Genomic DNA, 27,555 nt, shown 5'->3' on the forward strand with positions numbered 1-27,555 from the left:
AAGGAAATTGTTATGCCCAGCCTCCAGAACAATGAACGGTACCTCGCTAAAGATCCAGATAAAGCTAAGGCATACAATGCTGAAATTCTGAAACTGACCCAGGCAGGAACCGTCAAGAAGTTGAGTTCCCACCAGTTGACACAGTCAGGGGTGTGGGCGACAATCTGAAAGCCAAACGAATTTGTCGGCCGAGAGGCTGAGCAGGGGAAACTTAAATTGCCAGATGCGCTTGCTCAATGATGATGATGAATCCAAAGACTTCGTTTTGTAGATTTATTTGCATGAGAAACAAACAAGGTTGCGTATCCAGTAGGCTACGTTCCATAATTGCTTCACAATATGACATGGTGTACAAACGGCATTAAACAGCGTTAGAAGTGCGTTCTACAGCGGTCAACAAAAATAGGACTTCCCCCCCCGTCACCCCCTCTCTTCCACTCCCGAACCACACAGGTGAACAGATGATATGCTCTACTTCCTCCGCCACCACCAGGTGCCTTAATTACCGTATGTGACCAAAAAGAGTGTTCATAAAAATACAACTATACCTGGCTCTTACATTCCGGCCCCTAATTATTACAGTTATTACCCAGTAATAATTACATATACATTACACATGCAGGGGAAAGAAAATAAGTAAAAATTATTTATAGTCCATCATAAAAAGTGAGCCAATCTTCTGTCTTCTCTCAGAAGAAAAAAGTCAATTCAAAATGGTCCAGTCAATTCAGTCAAAAGTCAAGTACAGCAATCAGGATTCAGCTGACTCCTGAAGAAGGCAGATCTTGGTTACGGGCCTGCATATACGGCTGGTTTGGGTCTTGATCCAGACTTGTCTCACGAGTCCTCTTCTGTCTGGAACCACTTCAGTTATCCTTCCAACGATCCAGGAGTTGCGGGGCGCAGAATCATCCACTACAAGAGTGATGTCTCCAGGAATGAAATTCCGCTTGATCCTTGTCCATTTTTGTCGTTCCTGCAGTTGTGGTAAATACTCCTTAGTCCACCTTTTCCAAAACAAGTCAGCCATGTATTGGACTTGCTTCCATCTTCGCCGTGCATACATGTCCTCTTTCTGAAATAGCCCAAGAGGTAAACATGGTTTAGTTTTGAGAAGCAGAAGGTGGTTCGGAGTTAGTGCCTCCAAGTCGTTTGGATCTGTGGATTCCTTGGTGATGGGTCTACTATTGAGAACTGATTCCACTTCACAGAGCACTGTGTGAAGTGCTTCCTCGTCCAGACTTTGTGTCCTCAAAGTAGAGTTAAGTACCTTTCTGACAGAACGAATCAACCTCTCCCATGCTCCTCCATGATGTGATCCAGTGGGAGGGTTGAAAGTCCACTTAATTCCCTTTAACGAGAGTGCATCATTGATCTTTTGCAAGTTCCATCCTTCAATGGCTCGTCTCAACTCACGCTCTGCGCCGACAAAGTTGGTACCATTGTCTGACCGCAACTCTTTGACCTGTCCTCTTCTTGCGATGAAGCGTCGCAGTGCATTAATGCAAGAATCTGTGTCCAGTGATGAGGCAACTTCAATGTGTACTGCTCTTATCGCCAAACACGTGAAGATAACTCCGTATCTTTTTACAAGACTCCTACCATGCTTAACCTCGAATGGACCAAAGTAGTCAACTCCAACATGACTGAAGGGAGGTCCTTCCGAAGAAACTCTGTCTTCAGGCAAGTCTGCCATCTGCTGTTGACCTGCAGCTCCATGTAGCCGCCGACACACCACACATCTTGCCAAGACCTTCCTCATGGAACCACTAACACCAGTATCTCTGGCGTAGTCTTGACAGCATATGGTTTCTACCTCCGTGGCCAACCTCTCGATGAATATGTTGAAGAATGAGGTCAGAGATATGAAGGTCTTTAGCTAATATGGCAGGATGTTTTGACTTCTGGCATGGCAGCCTTACTCAGCCGTCCTCCAACTCTTAACACACCATCTTTCAATATTGGATTAAGCTTGTACACATGGCTGTTTCTTTTTACACCTTCTCCCTTTTGGAGGCAGGAGAACTCTTCTGAGAACCTTCTTCTCTGACAAAACATAAATATTTCAATTTCAGCTTCTCGGATCTCTCCCAGTGAGAGATAACCACCACAGAGCTTGTTCTTGAAATCACACATGTCCTTGGTGAAAGCATCTTCCTGTTGAGTTGCATCTGACACAGACTGAGTAGGACATGCAGTGGTCTTCTTCATTTTCCAGAGGTTCAAAAACAAAGCCTTGAATCTTAGGACCCAGCCCATCACTCTTGTTAGACGTGTCCAAGATGAGGTGCGATTGATCAAATAAGTCACGGCATAATTTTCATCCCTTATTACAGAAGCTCCAATCGCAGCTGATACCTTGACTTCAGGGTCTCCAGGTGGAAGCTCTTGCGATTCATCCGGGTTAACTGGCCAGTCTTCTTCTGATTGCAAGAGAAAGGAGGGACCAGAAATCCAAATTTCGTTATTTAGGAATTGTTCCACCCTCGCACCTCTAGAGGCAAGATCTGCTGGATTGTGTGCAGTGTTCACAAATCTCCATTGAGATGCATCAGAAACCTTGAGAATCTCTGAGACCCTGTTGGCCACAAAGATTCGAAATCTTGAAGTTTCATTTTAATGTATTTTAATACAGAGGTACTATCTGTCCAAAAAACAGAGTCTTGAAGCTGTAGTCTCATCTCCTTTCTCCACAGTTTTTCCATACGAGCTGCTACAACAGCAGCTATCAACTCCATACGTGGGATAGTAACAGGCTTTAAAGGTGCCACCCTGGATTTTCCCATTATGAAGACGCTGTGTATCTGAGAGTGTTCATTACGCAGCAGCAGGTAGGTGACAGTACCATATCCTTCCTCACTTGCGTCGGCAAAATGATGCAACTGAGCAGTGGCTACTTCTCCAAAGTTCAGAGGTTTTAAACATCGTCTGATGCTAAAGCCTTCCAACTGATGAAGCTCCTTCAACCAGTCTATCCATTCCTGGGCAACTGCTACTGGTATGAAGTCATCCCATCCTAGCCGGCTCCGACACAGATCCTGAAGAATTCTTTTAGCTGTAAAAACCACGGGAGCTAGGATCCCCAGAGGGTCGTAGAAAGAGCTGACAGTTGAAAGGATCCCTCTGCGGGTCAATGGTCTCTCCTGAATAGTTATGCTGAACTTAAAGGTGTCGGACTGGACACACCAACGCACTCCCAGTGCTCTCTCAACAGGTAGCAAGTCATGGTCCAGATCCAGATCTTTAACTTCCTTTGCTCTCTCCTCCTCAGGTATTGAGGCCAACACACTGCGACTGTTGCTTATCCATTTCGTTAGATGAAAGCCACCCTTGGCACAAATAGATTTAAGGTCTTTATAGAGGGATATAGCTTCCTGTTCTGATGCTATAGAAGCAAGGCAGTCATCCACATAGAAACTGTACATGATGGTCTCAATCACTTGCTGGCTGAAAGAGTCTTTGTTGTCTTCTGCGCACCTTCGTAGAGCAAAGTTAGCGCAGCTTGGAGAAGACGTTGCCCCAAACAAATGGACAACCATCCTATACTCCTCCAAACACTGACTGAAGGCTCCACTGGACCACCAAAGAAATCTCAACAGGTCTGCATCTTCCTCTGGAACTTGAACCTGATGAAACATTGCCTCAACGTCAGACATCAGAACAACAGGCTCTTTACTAAACCTGGTCAGGACTCCAATCAATGTACTAGTCAAATCAGGACCATTTAGGAGTTGTGCGTTGAGTGATGCGCCTTGGAATGATGCTGCACAATCAAAGACGACTCTGATCTTTCCTTTCTTCGGATGGTATACCCCGTGGTGTGGGATATACCAAACCTTTCCGTCACTGCGTTCCAGATCTGAGGTTGGCACTCTCTCTGCATAGCCACTGGATATAAGGTTATTCATGAAAGCAGTGTAGTCCTTATGGAATAATGCATCTCTGATAAACCTTCTCTTCAGGTTGAGGGTGCGTTGTTCTGCAATGTTACGGTTGTTAGGCATGCTTATCTTTCTATCCTTCAGTGGTAAAGCAATACTGTAATGGCCATCAACTAATTTCACAGTATTGTTAGCCATTTCTAAGAACCTGCAGTCATCCCTTGAAAGTCCTAGCTGTTCCTCCTGACTGCACTCTGGAAAGTCTGTCTTAAACTGTTGTTTCCAGAGTTCATCAAGTGTTACAGCAGAAATTCTGTTGATGGTAAATGCAGATTGATACACATCACAACATTCTCCACCATTTACCGTCCAACCAAGCATTGTCTTGATGGCATACTGCCCTTCATCCACACTCCGGATGATTTCAAGTGGTTCCAAAGCTCTGGGTACATTCATGCCTATCAGAAGCTCCACATCTGTATCTATCTCAGGCAAGTACACATGTTTCAAATGAGGCCATTTATGCAAATCTTCCTGTCGTGGGATGTTACTCCTATTCACAGGCATCCTAGGTTGTGTGAAGATATCTGGCATTTCACAGTACCAGCCACTGTCCAATCCAGCCACTTCCAAGTCCGACACAATGCAACTGTCCACAATTCTCTCTTGGCCCATGGTGCGCAAAAGAATCTTTGTTTTTCTCCCAGAGAGATTCAATCTATCCATCAAAACCCATTGTGCAGAAGGATGCTGAACTGCCCTGGTCCAAAAAGGCGTAGGTCTCCACTATACTTTGACCACTCTTTGACTTGACCTTTACTGGTACGATGGCAAGCTTAAAATCTTGTTCGCAGGCCCCAGTAAGACCACTGGTTTGGACTGCAACCAAAGAACTGGCCACTGCACTCTCGGAGTTGCTCTTACTTTTCTCTTCATCTGCTCTCTTGTCCTTATTGTGGATGTGAAGCATACTAGGGTGCCTCAAGCCACATATTTTGCAAGAAAGACGTTTTCTGCACTCGTTACTGATGTGACCAGTACACAAACAGTCAAAACAAACTCCCAGCTTTTTCAGGAAATCAATCTTCTCACTTTGAGCTCTCTTCTCCAGCAGAGTACAACACTCCAGCAAGTGTCTACCTTTACAGTACAGGCAAGTCCTTTCAAGTAAATGTCCATCTTTAACCCTATGTTCTGTTAGTGTCCTTTCAACTGTAGTAGCAGCAGTGGCAAAGCTACTTCCCTTAGCCCCTGAGTGAAGTGATCTTGTCCTGCTGCCTTCTTTATTTGCCACCAACACTGGTACGTCCTGTAGATTTCCAAACACAGGGTCTGTCAGGATCTTCACTTGACGTTCCATAAAACTCACAATATCAGCAAACATAGGTCTTCGGCGATGCGTTTCCTGGATGCTACATGACACTGTTCGCCACTTATCTCTCAGTTTGTAGGGTAATCTTTTAATCACGGTGATCATAATGGCAGGTGTATTCAATTCACACAGACTATGAACCTCATCCATGGCATTGCAACATCCGCGCAAGAACAGACTGTATGCATGTAAAGCCTTTCCATCTTCTGGCTTAATCACTGGCCATGAAGAGACCTTATCCAAATAGGCAGATGCTATCATATGCTTGTTTCCAAAGTGTTCATGCAGTAAAGTCTTTGCCTTTGCATAGCCTGAGCCATCAGTCAAATGTTGACAGCTCCTGACAAGATGTTGTGGTTGCCCCCTGGTGTACTGTTCCAGAAAATGCAAACCATCTTCAGCATTATCAGTCTTTTCCTCAATCACTTGTTCAAAAGACCACATAAAAGCATGGTACTGTAGAGGGTCGCCATCAAATATTTGGATATTTCTTTTAGGCAGCGATAAAAAACATTGCTGATGCACCAGCATTGATGTTATCTCATTCTGTTTTTTCATTATAGACAACATGTGGTTCTGGTCACTGTTAATGTTCGTGGAAAACGATGTATGGACATTTCCAGGAGGTGACACTGGAGGCGCTGTAGTAATTGGAAAGGTGCTCTGTCTCATAAGCTCTGAGGGCCCCTGCTGGAGACGGATGGTATTGTCTACCCTTTTCTGTCTTGGCCTTCCAAGCTGTAAATCATCCTTTCCAAGTTGTGGAACAAAAGTCTCTGCATCAATATTAAGAGCTTCAACCGTTTTTCCACTTTTTTTAAAATATGACTCCATGCCATTAGATCGATGAGAAACAGCACTGCGCACACCAGATCAAGAGGTCCTTAAAACATTCACTTTAGCCACTGATGCAGCTATATCGGCTTTAAGCTGCAATTGTTCCTTTTGTTGTCTTAGTTTCTCTTCCTGCTCCTCAAGAGAATGTTTTTCCTTCAGCAAACTTTGACGGGCAAGCAGAGCAGCCATTTCAGCCTCTGCTCTTAGACGTGCAGACGAAGTAGTGGAAACATTTGATTTTGAACCTTGTTTTCTACTGCTTAGGTTTGATATACTGTCACATGGCAATATGTCATCCTGGTCATCATGTTGAGAAGATGGATGGCTTTGTCCTGTTTTTACATCCTCATGAATGCCAATTTCATTCCCCAACAGAACTTCCTGGTCACACTCAATGTTATGCGTTAGCTCTGAACGAGGCCTGTTGGTTTCTGAAATCCACACTTTGGCATCCTTAATAAACCCTTGGCTGTATTCAGTGATGCTTGTGAACCATGCATTTTGTCTCTCCTGTTCATCAGGAGGGATTAAAGGCATCAAAGATTTGTGCAATGCAGTGGAATTTTCATACAATTGCAGCAAAACATCAAACTCTGCTTTTACTTGTGAAGAATTTTGATCATCTCTCATGAGCTCTTTGAGAGACAATATCTGGCTCTTTATGTTGCTTGCTTCCTTTTTGCGCTGCTTCTGAATTGACTCAATCCTGCTTGCCAGAGCCTTTTCAGTCAGAGTGATTTTTCTTTTCTCCATATTAGAAGAAATTGAACCAGCCCTTGATCCATTCATTTTGTGCATACAAACAGATGCAACAAAACATCGCAGTATGAATCCAACGTTAAGCCAGCAACATCAATAGCCACAGCTATTACATGCAGGCACCGAGGCATGATATAACAAACAACGCGCTGAAGCCACACCACACACACATAAGTCAGCTGTCCGCTCCAAACACAAAACCGATCAGCGGCAATCGACCCGCTCCAAACAACAGCAACACCAAACTTCAACAAGTGGCAGTAACCCGTTCAAACTAACTTCCAAACAAGCCATAACACAGTAAAAAACGCAGGTTACATACCACAGTTTGTGTGCGATGCTCTCGCTCGCCGTTCTCCAGTGAATTCAGCCGGATCCGTGTGTGTGTGTGTGTGGTCTCAATACCGATGATCCCCGTATATCCGTGAGTGATTACGGCCTTCAATGAGCGTGGCTTCTTTTCTACGTTTATCATGAATTTTTGTTGACAAATGTGGGCGACAATCTGAAAGCCAAACGAATTTGTCGGCCGAGAGGCTGAGCAGGGGAAACTTAAATTGCCAGACGCGCTTGCTCAATGATGATGATGAATCCAAAGACTTCGTTTTGTAGATTTATTTGCATGAGAAACAAACAAGGTTGCGTATCCAGTAGGCTACGTTCCATAATTGCTTCACAATATGACATGGTGTACAAACGGCATTAAACAGCGTTAGAAGTGCGTTCTACAGCGGTCAACAAAAATAGGACTTCCCCCCCGTCACCCCCTCTCTTCCACTCCCGAACCACACAGGTGAACAGATGATATGCTCTACTTCCTCCGCCACCACCAGGTGCCTTAATTACCGTATGTGACCAAAAAGAGTGTTCATAAAAATACAACTATACCTGGCTCTTACAAGGGGAATAATGGTATATCCCACATCACATTTTGAGTAGCACTTAGCACTTTGAGATTTGCTCCAAATGTAAAGTGCATTACAAATAAAATCTATTATTATTATTAGTACTGAGGTTTGAACCTAAATGAGTGGCTGTTACCTGGCCCCACCTTAGGACCTTCACTCCTAGGAGTGCTGTTAAGGTTCCGGGGGCACACTGTAGCTATTAGGTGGTTATGTAAAAGCCATGTTTCTCCAGGTCCGCCTGCTTTCTGAAGACCCTTCTGAGATTTGTCTGGCGTGACATGGAAGGAGACAATGTGTAGCATGTGTAGCCCATGCTGTGCCAGTTGATCCAATATTCCATAAATCCGCTCTGGGCCTCAGCTGGCACTGTTCCAGACACATTGAGGTACAAACATCGACCAGTAAATTATGATGCATAACATTTAAAGGGCCTTTAAGGTACGACCCCCTTGGGTTAATCCTGCCGTACACCACCCGTGCCAAAATCCTTGTGAGACCACTTTGGGACAAACACAGAGACTGGGATGATCCCCTACTGCCCCAGGTTTTGCTACAAGCCTGGAGAGACTGGGAGGGAAAGTTACAAGTCCTGCCGAGAATCACCTTCCCCTGAGCGTACGTACCTCCTGCCATGGATGAGAGAAGCATTACTCATGAGATACATGTGTTCTGCGATGCTTCGAAGCAAGCCTATGGAGCTGGACGTCGCTTACCTGATGACAGTAGACAGTCAAAGTAAGCCTTATCTCTCCTTTGTTGTGGCCCGTTCAAGAATTACAACTAAACGACTGCATTCAATGTCCAGATTGGAGTTGTGTGCTGCCGTCACAGGAGCCCTGAGTCATGCCGATTCTGGGGCCTCATGTACAAAGACTTGCGTTGAATTAATACTAAAACATTGCGTACGGACAACGCTGTAAATGTGCGTACGCACCAAAAAAATCAATGTATGAATCTCTGCGTACGCAGCATTCCACATACATTCTCTTTGTACATCCCAATTAACGCGAATTTTAAAGGGCGCACATGCACGAGCACAACACCACACCCTGTCTCCTCCCTCAATTCAATTAATTTAAATATGGTAATTAGTCCAATTTGGCAAACGAAACCTGCAAGAACATGGCTAAAGCAAGCAAGAAACGAAATTTCACTGAAAATGAATTAGAGGTGTTACTATCAGAGGTAGAAACAAGAAAAAATATTTTATTTGGAACTTTGTCCTCTGGAATTAATAACAAAAGAAAGAAAAAAGAGTGGGAGAGTTTGTCTGATGCCGTCAACGCGGTGGGATCTGAGAGTCGCACCGTAAATGAACTGAAGAAGAAATGGTCTGACATAAAGGTGGAAGTTAAGCGGAGAACTGCTGCGCACCGACAGAGTGTGTGCAGAACAGGCGGTGGTACAGGGGCCGATTAACTTAAACCCTTTGATCAGAGAGTTGGCTCTATTGTAGAAGACACGTTAATCTCTGGAATCGTGTCCGTTGATGTGGGAGACTCGGATATACTAGAGGACTGCCAGGAAGGTGACTAATTTAAAAAGTAATTCCTTAACTTTGATACATACAGCCTACCAGTTACCGTTTTATTTTAAAAATGCATGCAATGTAGCAAAAAGTACACCAGAGATTTTACGTATCCACTGCTTTTATTGCAAATGCGTGTACCCATTAATAAGGAACAGACTCAAATTACTGTTAACATGTAACATGAAAACATGTTAACATGCCTGTGTTTATTTGGACTTAGGAACCGCAGGAAAAACAGCAGGAACGTCCACTGGCATGCACTCTGAGTCCGCACCACCCGAGCAGCCAGAGCCCATTCAGTCCAGCATCTCCGGTGTCTGTAATGATCCCCCAAGTGCTGAAGCCCATCCATCTGGCCGCGTCTTGACGCATGCTGTTCTGGAGTCACAACAGCAAATTGTTAGGGCCATTGGAGAAATTAACAGTCACCTGAAAAATTTCACTGACGCACTCACAGAAATAAGCCATTCATTAAAGGAATTGGTCAAAAAATTAACTTTGTGTCTGAGTACCATTTATATTGTCGCAATTACACGTTGACGGGCCTGAATGGCTTGTTAATTGTGCTGCACATATACTGGTCCTGGGTCAGGGTCATCTGGCGGTGCCCCCACCTCACCAAGCAGCATGCCATGCCTGTGCGCGACATTGTGCAGCACTCCACAGGCCAGTATGATGCGGCAAACCTTGTCAGGGCGGTATAACAGCATCCCCCCAGTCCTGTCAAGACAGCGCCACCGACATTTCAGCTGCCCAATCGCCCGCTCCACAACTGACCGAGTGCGAGAATGGGCATCATTGTATCTGCGGTCTCGGTCAGTTTGTGGGTTGGTGAGGGGGGTTAACAGCCAAGTCTTCAGTGGATAACCACTGTCTCCTGATGGGCAGTTGAATAATTACACACAAACATTTTACTTTTAGATATAAGCATACATTTAAATGCATAACTTACCAAGTAGCCACCCATCGCGCACCCTGCCAGCTTGGAGTCTCATCCCAACCATGCTGTTTGTAAGGATATGAATCATGGGTTGCCCCAGGCCACCTTGCCACAATATTTGTTAGGCGCATTTGTGCATCACATATAATCTGCACATTTATTGAATGAAAATGTTTCCGATTCTCATATGCAAATTCTTCTTCAGATGGCGCCTTTATAGCAAAATGTGTGCAGTCGATCGCTCCGATTACATTAGGAAAACCGGCTATCGCTGCAAATTGCGCTTTAATGTTTGGCTGGTCACCTATATCGTATGGGAACGTTATATACCTGGTAGACAAGCGGATGATCCCGTCCCATACAGCTGGCATTGCACGGCTCAAACACGACTGGCTTATTCCTGAGCGGTCTGCCAGTTCTCTTTGGAAAGAACCAGTTGCCAGGAAACCAAGTGTGGTAAGCACCTGTAAAGGAACGGGTAATGCGTGGCTCCTCACTGTCTCTCTTTCCAAATTCGGACCCAACTCAGCGCAGAGCTCCAAGAGTATAGCCTTTGGAAATCTGAAACGGCTGATAAGCCAGTAATCATCGTGGGCCAGAAAATCATTGTGGTCCCTAAAAACTCGTTCTTTCCGGATTCGTCCATTGAAAATATCCTCTAATAAAGCCAACGCTGCCATTGCTAGACGGGTTGTATCAATTTGCACATGCTTTATATATGTTCTTACTTAATTGCATAATTAATCGAATATTTTAATAAGACTCGTGTGACAATAATATGTCAAATAATGTATCAATTTAGCCTGGCTAACGCCAGACCCAATTCTCGTTGAGACTTGGGTCTGGGAACCACATGTGCATTTTCTCGTATTTGAGGCGTGGTTTACGAATGCGCCGGCGCCGTTTATTGGGTGCTAAGAATGTCTATCAAATGCGCCTGTACGTAGCTCATAGCCAATCGTTTCCATTATACCAGATGATGTATGTAGAGAAATGGTTTAACGCCAAACGCTGCTCTATTTTCTAAATAAAATTGCGATCTAAACTACTTAGAACAATATCTAAGGCTGCATCAAAAGGTAGCTTCGCGTCTGCTGCCATGTTGACTCCATATATATAAACAAACTGCTTAGTTGTGTCGCAAAGATGTCGTCATCGTCTTGCTGCTCCCTCCCCATTCTGTGATTGGTTCCCTAGACGAGGCGAAAATCAGGTCCATGGTTTCCAGACTGCCTTTCAGCGAGAATAAAATCGCGCTGCGCAAAGGCAGTCTGGGGAAACCCAGGCTAGTATCAATTACAAATTATAAGCAATATCTGCAGCTGGTGGTGCAATAGAACAATTCGTATAATGTTTGCCACTTCACTTTATTGCCTCTGAGTCGCCAACGGACAAAAATCACGACAAATGTACGTACGCCAGGCATGAAGTTTACGTGGAGGAACGCACATTCTTACGTTAATTTCACTGTTAGTACATCTGACCGTGAACGTGAAAGCTGGCGTACGCCGTGTTTTTGTGCGTACGCAGTGTTGATACATGTGGCCCCTGGAGAGTGATTTTGTGGCTCTCTGTGATGGTACCACGAGTCGCCGCTCGTTGACCTATTGTAGGTTTCTGGTAGGGATGCAGATTCGTAGGAGCGAGTGAAAGTAGAAGGGAGCTGAGCCTGTGGTAGATCTGTAAGCCAGTGTCAATGCTTTAAACTTGATGCGAGCCGCAAGTGGTAGCCAATGCAGTGAGATGAACAGAGGAGTGATGTGGGCCCTTTTGGGATCATTGAAGACAAGACGGGCTGCAGCATTCTGGATCATTTGTAGAGGTTTAGTTGTACATGATGGAAGTCCAGCCAGAAGAGCATTGCAGTAATCAAGCCTAGAGATAACCAAGGCCTGGGCGAGAAGTTGTGTTGCATGTTCAGTTAGGAAAGGCCTGATCTTCCTGATGTTGTGTAATGCAAATCTGCATGATCGAGCGGTCTTTGTAATGTGGTCTATGAAGGTCAGCTGGTCATCAAATATTACTCCAAGATTGGTGTGATTGAGGATAAATCTAGCTGGATAGTGAAGTGGTGCTGTAGAGACGGATTGGCAGGGAGGACGAGAAGCTCAGTCTTTGCCAGGTTGAGCTGCAGGTGATGTTCCTTCATCCATGCCGAGATGTCCGCCAGGCAGCTTGAGATACGTGCAGCTACTGTGGGATCATCAGGTTGAAATGAGAGGTAGAGCTGGGTGTCATCAGCATAGCAATGGTAATAGAAGCCATGTGCCTCTATGATGGGTCCCAGTGATGTGGTGTAAATGGAGAAGAGGAGCGGTCCAAGAACTGAACCCTGAGGAACCCCTGTGGTCAGTTGATGTGCTTTGGATACCTCGCCTCTCCATGCGACCCTGAAGGACCTACCTGTGAGATAGGACTCAAACCAGTGGAGGTCCTGTGATGTCCAGTGATGAGAGGGTGGACAGAAGGATCTGACGATTCACAGTGTCGAAGTCAGCAGACAGATCCAGGAGAATGAGAACTGATGATTTGGAAGCAGCTTTTGCGATACGCAGGGTTTCTGTGACCGACAGTAATGCAGTCTCGGCTGAATGCCCTTTCTTGAAGCCAGATTGGTTGACATCCAGCTCTCAATGAGTTCAGTGATTTAGGTCAAATAACGATTATGTTAAAACACAACCAACACCATCAGATCACCTTGTCTATTTGTTAGTGATGAGTCGTTCATGAACGTTCATTGCGTCTGTCACGTGACAAATGAACGAAAGACTTGTAAGGTAAAGTAATTATTTATGTTCCCTGTAAATTATTTTTGACTACATTATAATGATTTCTTAATTCAGAATATGATCAAGACTGCGTAGGTGGATGTGTTCGGGGAATTTGGCTGTTAAAAGTATAACATTTAAAGCCCCTTAAATGAACGAAATGACTTGAAAAAAGATTCGTTCATTTTAATGAACGAGATCGTAACAAGAGAGTCAGTAAAATGATCCGAACTTCCAATCACTTTGTTCATCTGGCTGTTATAACCAAACCAAACAGAATCTAAATTTAATGATTTTTAAGGGTCAAGAGCCCAACTAAAACAAACACTGATCACCAAAAAAGTATCTCCTTCAGTGATTCTGCTTGTTATCATCAGGTGTCTTCAATAATGCTCAATCATCACTCAAATATTCACTTAATTCTCTCATTAACTTTAACACTGCTTTAGTGTTCATTTAACACTCTGCTCAGAGTTTATATAATTCTTAACACTGGGGATTTTGCTGTGTAGTTGTGTTTAGACGGGTAAAAGTTGGAAACTTGGAAAAACATTTTTGTGACCCTCGTTCATATCAGAAAAAAAACTCAATTTATCTCACAGGTTGATCTTCACAGGAACATTTGTGACAGGTTCATGAAAGGCATGTTGATTTCCCAGTCTCATCAAGCCAGTTTGAGCGATTTGTCCCAGACAGAAACAGTGTCGGCCCAGATCCGGCCCACGTCTGGTACACATGCATTCCACATTTGGGCTGGATCTGGGCCAACACTTTTGAATGAGGGTACGTTTACATGACAACGATATGCTTAAAACGGAGAAGTTTTTCCTTTTAAGTTTTCCACGTACAGACGACACCATGGACCCTATTTAACGATCTGAAACGCAAGTGTCAAAGCGCAAGTATCTTTGTGGGTGGATCCCGGCGCTGTTGCTATTATACCGGCGGTATAAATGACTCTTGCGCCCGACGCAAATCTAAAATGGGTTGGTCTGAAGTAGCTTCATTATTCATAGGTGTGGTTTGGGCGTAACGTGAAATAAACCAATCAGAGCGTCCTCTCACATTCCCTTTAAGAGCAGGCGTGCTTGTTCCAACACGGATTGTTATTATACTATTATAATTATAATATACTATTGCTATTATACAGGCGCACGCCAGTAGCGGTTCACAGCCGAGGAGACCGACGTTCTCGTCAGGGCCGTAAAACACAGAAACACAAAAAAACCGTTTTTTCACATCTTCACGGACACAACAATGATTTTCCTCGTGTGTTAATATTTTTCCTAGTCATAATGTATGATTCGCAAAAATGAAAACTGCTGCGTCTGTTTATAATTACCTATTAGAGAATCAAAGTGGATGCACGTTAACACGCTACATTATGGCCAAGCACGCGCCCTTAAAATTAGACTGTTTTTTTTCCTGTTCAGTTGCACAATTGCTTTCTAAAACTGGAAAATAGCACCAGGGGAGTTTTGCGCCGGAACACGCCTCCTCTTTGCGCTGAATCACCTCCGCGAGCGCAAGTTCATTCCCTAATTTACCGACGTGCGTCTGTGGAGGGAAAAATCTGCTGTGCGCGGGTGCAAAATAGGAATGATACATGCGTCGGTGTACAAAGTCAATTGCGCTGGGTGCAAGATAGGGCCCCATATGTCAAAACGATCCCCATTCACACAGATCCGCGAAAAAGACTAAAAACGCTGTATTCTGCTGCCAGGCCAGTAGATGGAGATGAAACACTAAAGACTGAACACGCAATACGCATGTGCATGTGCACGTTTTTTGTTATTTACACAGAGACCGTTTTCAAAAACTGGCACTTTGAAACTTGTTTTCAAAACTTTGCGTTTTCAGGCGCCTGGAACGCCATAGTCGTGTAAACGAACGGCCAAAACGCATTCGTGATTATTACTGGGCCGTTTGAGCGTTTCCTTGCAGACCATGATCATCCCTCATTTCTTCCTGATCTTCACATTCAGCATTACAATTATTTGAATAAGGATGGATTGTGTGAATGGAGGGTAAGTGAAGATGCCCCGCGCTACATTTGTTCTCAAAGAAGCCGTTGTATTTGGATATTCATCACAATAGGGAAGAAAAAATTATCACAAATTCTGTTTCATGTTGGCTTTAATAATAATAATAATTTGACTCAAAATACATAGTTAACCTGTCAATCATAACCTGCAACATAATACTATAAAAATCAAACAGATTATGACTGTCTTGAAGCAGCTCATGACGCGACACTGTATACAATTTTTTATAAGCAACGTAATTTACTCAAAAACAGACAAGACAAGCTGAGCTGACATATTAAAGTGCGTTTCAAAGCTCAATATCAGTGCTCAAGACGTTTTCACTTCAGTTCACCGTGATTGAGAATCAAAGCAGTTCGTGATGATCAAACAGCTCAATTTCTCTGGATCCACATGATCCTCACCGTGGAGGACCTCAGAGTCAAACACTGAAACACCAGGCGTCCCGTAGGAAGATCTCGATCAGAGTGTGACGTGTGAAGATCGCCCTCAGGTTTGGAGGCCCATCTGAGCCATCAGCTGCTCGTACACCGTCCAGGCCATCGCCGCCATCATGGTTCTCCTGAGAGAGCGAGGAACCGCACCGCGGAAAAACCCCACCAACCCCTGATCCTGACAGACAAGAGGCATTACTTCAGTTAGTTTTATTTTAACATTTTAGTTAAAGTAAATATATATTCTGATTCTATATGTATCTTCACAGTTTCTATGTCATGTTTTTATGTCATGTGTTTTTGTAATTTAGAAAGGCGCTATATAAAATAAACATTATTATTTTTATTATAATATATATATATATATATATATATATATATATATATATATATATAAAATTATACACACACACACACATTATGTGAACACAAACTTCTATTTTGGATGTGATTAAAAACAATATTAGTTGAAGTAGATTTACAGCACACTATTTCTTACAAAGTAATCACTTTAAGGGAACTATTAAAAACAAAACAGTACTATTTATGGTATACAGAAAAAAGTTATTTTTTTTAGAAAGAGTTCATATTCACTTTTTGACGGTATATTAGACAAAAATAAAAATGAATTTAAGTCATGGTTTTTATTAGACACAGCCATTAGACGATAGACGATTTATTAGACGAGCAAATCACTCCGCAGAAGTAGCTTTAAAATTATGAACTTGTTATTTGTACACGCTGTGACTATACAAATCACAACATGTAAATAGGAAAATGTTGGCGTTATTTTGTCACTTATTGGGAGCAGTATGCTAGCTGGAGCTATTTACTTCCAGTCTTTGTGCTAAGCTAGGCTAGCGGTGGGAGTATCAGACAGAGTTACGGCACGCACGGAGATGAGAAGGGTATGTATGGACTTATCTAACTCTGGGGGATACGGTGAATAAGCTAAAGTCCCAAAAAGTCGGCGTGTTCCTTTAACAATAACGGAACCAAACTGAGGACGACAAACCTGTGAATTCATTTAAAAAAATATCACATTCAAGGGGATTATACCAACTTTTTTTCTATATATTTGGAATCTGTGGAATTATGAGGAACGCAGATTCAAATGTGAAGAGTGTCATTTTTTAGATTTAAACAGAACTGTTTATTTACAGTAAGCGCCACAAACAGAGCAGGAAAATTACTAGCCGATGGAAGAAGTGTTTGGGGAAACCCAAACAAATTAAACCCAAATTAAATTTGTCATTACAAGCTAGAACTACTATCATTATTAATGCACTATATTTACAGTAATATCTGCCTTGCATCATGCCTATAAACCCTGTTAATCGTAATAAAATCACAGTAACATACGGCCTCTCATAGCTTCTTGCTTTATCTGAGTGCCAGTCTGAGGCAGCAGAGAGAGGTGCATGTTGGGAGAATCAGTGTGAGACGAGCAGCCGTTACCTTGTAAATGTATCGCAGCACATCTGACGTCCTCCTGAAGACGTCTGGACTCACTTGAACATGAGTCTTCACCACATCCGCCGGCTGGGTCACGACTGAGGCCAGGACGCCGGCCAGAACCCCACAACTGAAGTTAGCCAGAGGAGCGTAAGACGACTGACCGATCTCTGAGAGAGAGAGAGAGAGAGAGAGAGAGAGAGAGAGAGAGAGAGAGAGAGAGAGATTATCAGTACAGTCTGTTACACAATGAAGGAAGGACTGAACGGCTCTCTTATCTCTTATGGAGAAACATTTGTACATCATTCATGAGCAATATTCCTGTTACCTGTTATCACACCAGACCTCTCAAGACTAGAAAGAAATGTCCCAAAAGGACATTGGGATGGAAAAAAATATGACATTGGAGGAAAAAATGTATTTCTTTTTTGTTTAATGGCAAAATTTTAGGTTTCTTATGAGAAACTTTGCGTCAATCCGCAAAATGTTGGTGTTCCCCTGAGACATGTTGCATTCGCTTGCAAAACTTGTGTTTATTCGTAACAATTTTGCGTTTCCTAAGAAATGTAGAGTTTGCTCACAAAACTTTTTCAAAAAATATATTTTGCATTCGCCAGCAAGATTTTGGTGTTCTATGCAAGCTTGTTTCCACCACTGAATAAAAAATAAAAAAGATAATTGCGACTTCTTTTCCCTCGCAATTTCACGATAAAAACTCACAATCCCCTGAGAAAATTGTAACAATTCTGAGATTTTTTTTTTTTTTTCCTCAGAATTGGATACTATAACTCGCAATTGCGTGTTTATATCTCACAATTCTGAGAAAAGAAATACAAATTGTGAGAAACTCCCAATTTCAAAAAAAGTCACAATTGCGGGGGGGGGGGGATCTAGAATTGCGAGAAAAAAGTTTGAATTGTGAGAAAAAAAGTCAGAATTACGAGAAAAAAACAGAATTTCAAGAAAAAAAGTCAGAACTGCAAGATATAAACAATCTTAATTGCGAAAAATAAAGTCAAAATTGCGAGATGAAAGTCGCAATTATCTTTTAAATTGCTTTATTCCCCTGAAAAACGTTGCATGTGCTTGCAACTTTTTTTGCTTCGCCTGAGAAACGTTGCATTTTTTTCGCAAAACTTGCGTTCCACTGAAAAACTCGTAAGACTTTTGAGTTCAGCAAGAAATTTTGCATTTGCTCACAAAATTATTGCGTTCCCCTGAGAAAGTCCCGTTTGCTTGCAAAAATTTGTTTTGTGAGCAAACTAATAATATATTTTTTCCTCCCATGACACGAATGTTCCAGTGCAAAAAATAAATAAAAAATCCTAACTTTCTTTCTGTAAAATAATTATGAGCCAGATGTTTCTTGGTAAAAATGAACCCTTTAAGCAGCTAAAATCCTATTGAATCAAACACATATTTGAAGCACATGTAGTGTATTCTCACACTCTCAGTGTGTGTTCAGACCTGGTGGCAGTGAGTATTTGGCCTGGCTGTAGATCATGACGTATATCCCGGAGAACGGTGCGTCTCTGAGCAGTGTGGCCGTCAGACCGGAGAACAGGGCCTTGGGTCCCTCCGTCCGGCACACGGACCGCAGCGCTCCCGACACACTGCTGTACTGGTACCGGCCGCTCTGAAACACACACACACAAACGAGATAACACTCTCGCATGAGGTCGATCTACACTAGTGCTCAAGAGTTAGTAAGATATTGGAATGTTTTTTTAAGGAAGTCTCTTCTGCTCAACAAGCCTGCATTTATTTGATCAAAATACAGTAAAACACTCAAATATTATTACAATTTAAAATAGTTTTCTGTGTGAATATAGAGTAAACTGTAATTCTACTTTACATTATAAATCTCTTTACGGTCACTTTTGGTCAACTTAATGTGTCCTTGCTGAATAAAAATATAAATTTTCTTCAAAAAATTGCCCATTTTGAATGCTAGTGTACTGATTTGTATTTATCTACACACACACATGCACACACACCTCGAAGCGTGTTTTGATGACGGTGACGGGCAGCATGCAGACGCCGGCCACACATCTGGCTCCGGCTCCCAGTAGCACTGAATGCAGGGGCCCCGGGGCCCCGTCAGCGAAGAAATGCTGCTTTAGTGTGAAATACGTGCTGAAGTAGATCCCGACTCCTGGAATACAGCGCACAAACGACTGCGGACAGAGAAACAGAATATAACCACACAAAAAAAACATATAATAGAAGTATGGTATCAAATGAATGAGACACTCACGGGTGAGACGCCTCTCCACAGTCCCAGGAGCTTCTCCGTCCGCAGGACACTCACAAACACCTCGACCATGCCGACCCGACCCGACCTGAAGCACAGAACACAGTTCAGTCACACTTCACTCAGCCAGACTGAGGCGGTCCTCGAGCCCGTCCCGTGTGTGCACTGACCCGGGCTGTAGAGTCTGCAGGCGCGTCTTCACCAGGTCCAGGGGCTGGAAGAGCAGTGTGGAGCACGTCCCGCTCAGAGACCCACACATGAACGCCTTCAGGGCCGGATGAGCCTGAGTCAGGGTTAAACAGACAAAAACTGCTCTAATCATATCGGTTTACACAAGAAGGGTTAAAAATGATTTTAGATGGAGTTCAGCATTTAACTTCTTAAAAAAATTTTTTTTTGTGTGTTCATAAAAATAGGGTTATAACTTATGTTAACTAAATCTAAACTTGACCATAAAAAAAAAACATTCTTATTACTTTAAATAAAACAAGCATTGCCTGAAGTAAAATTAAATATAATACAACACACTTATTTCAAGTAGAACTTATTCCATGGCACTTTAAGTTCAAAATTTCGTAAATAAAGTAAAATAACTAATACTAAAATAACTAAAACTAACATAAAAAATATATATTATATATATATATATATATATTATATATATATATATATATATATATATATATATATATATATAAAATATCGTTTTTTTATGTTCGTTTTATATAGTTTTATATATATGTATATAGACATTTTATTTATAGACCCATTTAAAAAAAATTGCTAAAACTAACTAAAATGAAAGTAAATATGGAAGATATAAAAATTAAAACTAATTCAAAATATTAATTAAACACTATAATAGTATATTAGTTATACTAAACTTAAGCCATACAATTTCTTCCTACTTGAAATAAAATCAACATTTCTCAGTTTACTTAAGTTTTACATTTGATGAAATTAATAAATGAAATAATACATATTTTATATAATATATAGCGATGTCTATATTTTATATATATATAGAATTAGTTCTTATTTTTATAGCTTCCATTTTTACTTTCATTTTAGTTTTAGCAATTTTTTTTAATGGGTCAATAAATAAAATGTCTAATATATATTAAAAAAATATCGTGTTTTATGTTAGTTTTAGTTATTTTAGTACTTTATGAAATGTAAAACCTAAAGTGCCATGGAATAAGTTCTACTTGAAGTAGGTTAGTTGTATCACATTGTCATGATGTAATGCATGACTTAGCAAAGATTCAGTTCTGCTGGACTTTAACTGAAGCTCCTCGTCTGTGTGTCTGTCTACTGTTTAACCAAGCCCCGCCTCTTTTCAGAGGACCGCTTCACACGGACCAATCAGAATGCAAACAACGAGAGGCTTGGCTAAACCAAGCCTCCCGCCCCTTCAGAGGATTCAAAAAGAAATTGGTGAGTCCGCGTCACTTCTGCAAACGCTTGAAATCAGTCCGTTCAGGCCTTTAACTAAATATTACAACCACTCTATATGATCACATGCACTGAACATGTTAAACCCCATGGTTTGAAACGTGACAGTCCTCCAGCCACTGTGATGTGGCACCGTCAAAGCTAACTATCTGCCATATCACTAACCAGATAACATGACTGATATGACCCTGTAGAAACAGGGCAAGTTGATGTGACCGGATCGAGTCAGAGGTCAGAGGTCAGAGGGAAACTGCAGAACAGACAAAATGATACATTTCAACTAAACTGAATGTCCAGTTTTGCGTTACGTAGTGTACAGCCTACTCTCTGTTGCATACATTATAGAAGGTTGCAGGTGAATGAGACAGGAGGGAATAGATTTCAATGTTCTCTTGCAAACTTGAATTGTCGTGAGAAACTGCGTTCGCTTACAAAACTATTTCGTTCCCCTGATAAAATTCATTCATCCAAGAAACTTTGCGCTCACTCTTAAAACTTTGCGTTAATCTGAAAAACTCTTGCGTTCCCCATATAAACTTTTTGTTCATCTGAGAAACGTTTTGTTTGCTCTCAAAACTCTTGCGTTCCCCTGAGAAACTTTGCGCTCATCTGAGAAACTTTTCGTTCATCTGAGAAACTTTTTGTTTGCTCTCAAAACTCTTGCGTTCCCCTGAGAAACTTTGCGTTCCCCTGAGAAACTTTGCGTTCCCCTGAGAAACTTTTCGTTCATCCAAGAAACTTTGCGCTCACTCTTAAAACTTTGCGTTAATCTGAAAAACTCTTGCGTTTCCCATATAAACTTTTTGTTCATCTGAGAAACTTTTCGTTCATCTGAGAAACTTTCTTAAAACTCTTGCGTTCCCCTGAGAAACTTTTCGTTCATCTGAGAAACTTTTCGTTCATCTGAGAAACTTTGCGTTCCCCTGAGAAACTTATTTTTGAGAGCGAACAAAAAGTTTCACAGATTAATACAATTGCGTACTTTCCCCGGAGAAACTTTGCGTTCATCTAAGAAACTTTTCGTTCATCTGATAAACTTTTCGTTCGCTTTCAAAACTATTGCGTTCCCCTGAGAAACTTTGTGGTCATCTGAGAAACTTTTTGTTAGTTCTTAAAACTATTGGGTTCATCTGAGAAACTTTGCGTTAATCTGAGAAACTTTGCGTTTGCTCTCAAAACTCTTGCGTTCCCCTGAGAAACTTTTCGTTCATTCAAGAAACTTTGCGTTAATCTGAGAAACTTTGCGTTTGCTCTCAAAACTCTTGCGTTCCCCTGAGAAACTTTTCGTTCATTCAAGAAACTTTGCGTTCATCTGAGAAACTTTTCGTTCATCTGAGAAACTTTGCGTTTGCTCTCAAAACTCTTGCGTTCCCCTGAGAAACTTTTCGTTCATTCAAGAAACTTTGCGTTCATCTGAGAAACTTTTTGTTTGCTCTCAAAACTCTTGCGTTCCCCTGAGAAACTTTGCGTTCCCCTGAGAAACTTTTCGTTCATCCAAGAAACTTTGCGTTCGCTCTTAAAACTTTGCGTTAATCTGAAAAACTCTTGCGTTTCCCATATAAACTTTTTGTTCATCTGAGAAACTTTTCGTTCATCTGAGAAACTTTTCGTTCATCTGAGAAACTTTTCGTTCATCTGAGAAACTTTTCGTTCATCTGAGAAACTTTGCGTTCCCCTGAGAAACTTATTTTTGAGAGCGAACAAAAAGTTTCACAGATTAATACAATTGCGTACTTTCCCCGGAGAAACTTTGCGTTCATCTAAGAAACTTTTCGTTCATCTGATAAACTTTTCGTTCGCTTTCAAAACTATTGCGTTCCCCTGAGAAACTTTGTGGTCATCTGAGAAACTTTTTGTTAGTTCTTAAAACTATTGGGTTCATCTGAGAAACTTTGCGTTAATCTGAGAAACTTTGCGTTTGCTCTCAAAACTCTTGCGTTCCCCTGAGAAACTTTTCGTTCATTCAAGAAACTTTGCGTTAATCTGAGAAACTTTGCGTTTGCTCTCAAAACTCTTGCGTTCCCCTGAGAAACTTTTCGTTCATTCAAGAAACTTTGCGTTCATCTGAGAAACTTTTCGTTCATCTGAGAAACTTTGCGTTTGCTCTCAAAACTCTTGCGTTCCCCTGAGAAACTTTTCGTTCATTCAAGAAACTTTGCGTTCATCTGAGAAACTTTTCGTTCATCTGAGAAACTTTGCGTTTGCTCTCAAAACTCTTGCGTTCCCCTGAGAAACTTTTCGTTCATTCAAGAAACTTTGCGTTCATCTGAGAAACTTTTCGTTCATCTGAGAAACTTTTTGTTTGCTCTCAAAACTCTTGCGTTCCCCTGAGAAACTTTTCGTTCATTCAAGAAACTTTGCGTTCATCTGAGAAACTTTGCGTTCCCCTGAGAAACTTTGCGTTCCCCTGAGAAACTTTTCGTTCATCCAAGAAACTTTGCGCTCACTCTTAAAACTTTGCGTTAATCTGAAAAACTCTTGCGTTTCCCATATAAACTTTTTGTTCATCTGAGAAACTTTTCGTTCATCTGAGAAACTTTCTTAAAACTCTTGCGTTCCCCTGAGAAACTTTTCGTTCATCTGAGAAACTTTTCGTTCATCTGAGAAACTTTTCGTTCATCTGAGAAACTTTTCGTTCCCCTGAGAAACTTATTTTTGAGAGCGAACAAAAAGTTTCACAGATTAATACAATTGCGTACTTTCCCCGGAGAAACTTTGCGTTCATCTAAGAAACTTTTCGTTCATCTGATAAACTTTTCGTTCGCTTTCAAAACTATTGCGTTCCCCTGAGAAACTTTGTGGTCATCTGAGAAACTTTTTGTTAGTTCTTAAAACTATTGGGTTCATCTGAGAAACTTTGCGTTAATCTGAGAAACTTTGCGTTTGCTCTCAAAACTCTTGCGTTCCCCTGAGAAACTTTTCGTTCATTCAAGAAACTTTGCGTTAATCTGAGAAACTTTGCGTTTGCTCTCAAAACTCTTGCGTTCCCCTGAGAAACTTTTCGTTCATTCAAGAAACTTTGCGTTCATCTGAGAAACTTTTCGTTCATCTGAGAAACTTTGCGTTTGCTCTCAAAACTCTTGCGTTCCCCTGAGAAACTTTTCGTTCATTCAAGAAACTTTGCGTTCATCTGAGAAACTTTTTGTTTGCTCTCAAAACTCTTGCGTTCCCCTGAGAAACTTTGCGTTCCCCTGAGAAACTTTTCGTTCATCCAAGAAACTTTGCGTTCGCTCTTAAAACTTTGCGTTAATCTGAAAAACTCTTGCGTTTCCCATATAAACTTTTTGTTCATCTGAGAAACTTTTCGTTCATCTGAGAAACTTTCTTAAAACTCTTGCGTTCCCCTGAGAAACTTTTCGTTCATCTGAGAAACTTTTCGTTCATCTGAGAAACTTTTCGTTCATCTGAGAAACTTTGCGTTCCCCTGAGAAACTTATTTTTGAGAGCGAACAAAAAGTTTCACAGATTAATACAATTGCGTACTTTCCCCGGAGAAACTTTGCGTTCATCTAAGAAACTTTTCGTTCATCTGATAAACTTTTCGTTCGCTTTCAAAACTATTGCGTTCCCCTGAGAAACTTTGTGGTCATCTGAGAAACTTTTTGTTAGTTCTTAAAACTATTGGGTTCATCTGAGAAACTTTGCGTTAATCTGAGAAACTTTGCGTTTGCTCTCAAAACTCTTGCGTTCCCCTGAGAAACTTTTCGTTCATTCAAGAAACTTTGCGTTAATCTGAGAAACTTTGCGTTTGCTCTCAAAACTCTTGCGTTCCCCTGAGAAACTTTTCGTTCATTCAAGAAACTTTGCGTTCATCTGAGAAACTTTTCGTTCATCTGAGAAACTTTGCGTTTGCTCTCAAAACTCTTGCGTTCCCCTGAGAAACTTTTCGTTCATTCAAGAAACTTTGCGTTCATCTGAGAAACTTTTCGTTCATCTGAGAAACTTTGCGTTTGCTCTCAAAACTCTTGCGTTCCCCTGAGAAACTTTTCGTTCATTCAAGAAACTTTGCGTTCATCTGAGAAACTTTTTGTTTGCTCTCAAAACTCTTGCGTTCCCCTGAGAAACTTTGCGTTCCCCTGAGAAACTTTTCGTTCATCCAAGAAACTTTGCGTTCGCTCTTAAAACTTTGCGTTAATCTGAAAAACTCTTGCGTTTCCCATATAAACTTTTTGTTCATCTGAGAAACTTTTCGTTCATCTGAAAAACTTTCTTAAAACTCTTGCGTTCCCCTGAGAAACTTTTCGTTCATCTGAGAAACTTTTCGTTCATCTGAGAAACTTTGCGTTCCCCTGAGAAACTTATTTTTGAGAGCGAACAAAAAGTTTCACAGATTAATACAATTGCGTACTTTCCCCGGAGAAACTTTGCGTTCATCTAAGAAACTTTTCGTTCATCTGATAAACTTTTCGTTCGCTTTCAAAACTATTGCGTTCCCCTGAGAAACTTTGTGGTCATCTGAGAAACTTTTTGTTAGTTCTTAAAACTATTGGGTTCATCTGAGAAACTTTACGTTAATCTGAGAAACTTTGCGTTTGCTCTCAAAACTCTTGCGTTCCCCTGAGAAACTTTTCGTTCATTCAAGAAACTTTGCGTTAATCTGAGAAACTTTGCGTTTGCTCTCAAAACTCTTGCGTTCCCCTGAGAAACTTTTCGTTCATTCAAGAAACTTTGCGTTAATCTGAGAAACTTTGCGTTTGCTCTCAAAACTCTTGCGTTCCCCTGAGAAACTTTTCGTTCATTCAAGAAACTTTGCGTTCATCTGAGAAACTTTTCGTTCATCTGAGAAACTTTGCGTTTGCTCTCAAAACTCTTGCATTCCCCTGAGAAACTTTGCGTTCATCTAAGAAACTTTCTTAAAACTCTTGCGTTCCCCTGAGAATCTTTTCGTTCATCCAAGAAACTTTGCGTTTGCTCTTAAAACTTTGCGTTAATCTGAAAAACTCTTGCGTTCCCCGTATAAACTTTTTGTTCATCTGAGAAACTTTTTGTTTGCTCTCAAAACTCTTGCGTTCCCCTGAGAAACTTTGCGTTCATCTGAGAAACTTTCTTAAAACTCTTGCGTTCCCCTGAGAAACTTAGTGGTCATCTGAGAAACTTTTAGTTAGTTCTTAAAACTATTGGGTTCATCTGAGAAACTTTGCGTTCATCTGAGAAACTTTCTTCAAACTCTTGCGTTCCCCATATAAACTTTTTGTTCATCTGAGAAACGTTTTGTTCATCTGAACAAAACGACATTAATGACGACATTAATGCTTTTGCGAGCAAATGCAAAAAATGCAATGCTTTATTTTTATATATATTTTCTTAATATTATAAGAAACAAATTCAGCGTCTAAACTTTTGACTAATGTATAACAGGTTTGCAAAAAGCAATAAAACACACCGACTTACCAGCAAGAACTCCATGTTGTTTGAGATGATCAGTAAGTGTGTCCTTGAGAGCAGCTCAGCTTCTGAACACACCAGTGATCTGAGAATGAATTACTGACCGCATCTATTTCATTTCACACAAACTAACATCACCTGACTGTTTCTCTCAACACACACACACACACACACATCACGCGGTGTTTTATTATTCTATCAGTGTGTGAATCGTGCCTCTCATTCATGCGCGCGCTTCCCACGTGAAGTGCACGTTCATTTGGTTCTGACTGAGTGATGTTTTAAGCCAAAAAAAGTAGCAGCTTAGTTATAAAGATCAGCTCACCTCTTCTAGTCTATGATCCGCGACGGGTGTTCATCATTCTGGGAAACAGGGTTTCCAATAAATGTTGCTGCAAAGGTGAAAACTATTCCCAGATGACCTCGATGGTAATTACTATAGCTTGGAAATAAAAAGTAATAAAATAATAATAGCTAATAAAGAGGAAACAGAAGATCCGGCGATCACACACCGGGCATCAGTCGATTCAGTCGCGCTCAGTCTGTCTGTGCACGCGCTTCACAGGTATGTATTAAAGAAAGGGGCGGGGCCTGATGAAGGTGTGTCAAACACTGAATATGATTGGCCCATTACCAGCTAGCAGTTGCAAGACAGTGCCCAAATGTAAAAGTTGAGAAATAATGTTCTCTCACACAAGAAAACAATAGTAATACAAATTATCTCAGTGAAACACAATCATAAACACACTGATTTATAAATTCGCTTAAATGTAAAGCAGATAAAAACGGCTCTGTCTGCATTTAGGCTACAGTGCGCGCTCACGTGGCAGAACTCAGTAATAGCCACTGTATTTATTATGTCAGTCAGAACAGGCTGTACTATTAATTCAAATGAAAATAACTTACTGTTCGGGACAGCTACCGTGTGGCAACTCCTAATTTCGCACAGAAACCATTTTCATCAGTAATTTATTCAAATGCTATAACGTGATGCATGGTGAACATTTTTATTTTATTGGTTTATTTGATAGGGACCATGCATATTCATGAGTTGTATGAAAATACACCATGTAAATATGCCAGAATTAGTAAAAATAACTACTTTTCATCTGCAGTCCCTATGCAGGTAACATAAATATCTTATATTGATTTAAATTAGGTTCCGTTCACATATTTGGCAAAATGTCTCAATCTGCCTAGCAACAGTGCAACAGCGACGTGTTCTAGACGCGCGGGCTTTTTTCCAAGTGAAAAAAAGTATGCAAAACACGTTTTGCCAATAAATACGGTTGTTGTATTTTGTAACCTTTAATATTTGTAACATACCTTTTTTGTTAATAAAAAATATGTTTTGCCAATAAATATTTGGTGAGAAAAAAAGATGAAAGAAATGCTGAGGATGGAAACAACATGTTTTACATTCAGATTATACGTAATTTTTTTTAGTTTGTTGTTCATTCATTTGATGTTAAAGTTCCTTACTTTACAGGGCTACATATATGATGTGGTACAGCAAATTGTTGAAATCAGT

At 41.2% G+C, this 27,555-nt stretch overlaps 2 protein-coding genes across 6 annotated transcripts in view; one reads left to right on the forward strand and one right to left on the reverse strand.

Annotated features, from left to right (window-relative positions):
- The first annotated feature begins 1,707 nt into the window (after positions 1–1,707).
- The window catches only part of LOC307000842 (CCN family member 1), a 249,198-nt gene continuing 223,350 nt past the window's right edge, over positions 1,708–27,555 (forward strand). The window contains exon 1 of the mRNA XM_079616754.1: positions 1,708–1,711. The gene's annotated coding sequence lies outside the window, so the exon portion shown is untranslated. The remainder of the gene's footprint in view (positions 1,712–27,555) is intronic.
- Positions 15,186–26,981, reverse strand: slc25a38a (solute carrier family 25 member 38a). Of its 5 annotated transcripts, none has more exons than XM_079631308.1 (8): positions 26,931–26,981; positions 26,031–26,092; positions 19,355–19,467; positions 19,188–19,272; positions 18,928–19,107; positions 18,398–18,566; positions 16,934–17,100; positions 15,186–15,653 (listed from the first exon to the last, which is right to left on the reverse strand). In XM_079631308.1, exons 2-8 carry the CDS (start codon positions 26,043–26,045, stop codon positions 15,531–15,533), a joined length of 852 nt encoding a protein of 283 aa, XP_079487434.1. In that variant the 5' UTR covers positions 26,046–26,092; positions 26,931–26,981; the 3' UTR covers positions 15,186–15,530. The 5 variants fall into 5 exon arrangements, with proteins under 5 accessions (XP_079487434.1, XP_079487433.1, XP_079487435.1 ...); XM_079631307.1 differs by lacking the exon at positions 26,931–26,981 and adding an exon at positions 26,350–26,593; XM_079631309.1 differs by lacking the exon at positions 26,931–26,981 and adding an exon at positions 26,350–26,574 and having other exon boundaries at positions 15,186–15,647.

Source organism: Phoxinus phoxinus (assembly GCF_949152265.1).
Source record: "Phoxinus phoxinus genome assembly, chromosome: 1".
In the NCBI taxonomy this organism is placed as follows: Eukaryota; Metazoa; Chordata; class Actinopteri; order Cypriniformes; family Leuciscidae; genus Phoxinus; species Phoxinus phoxinus.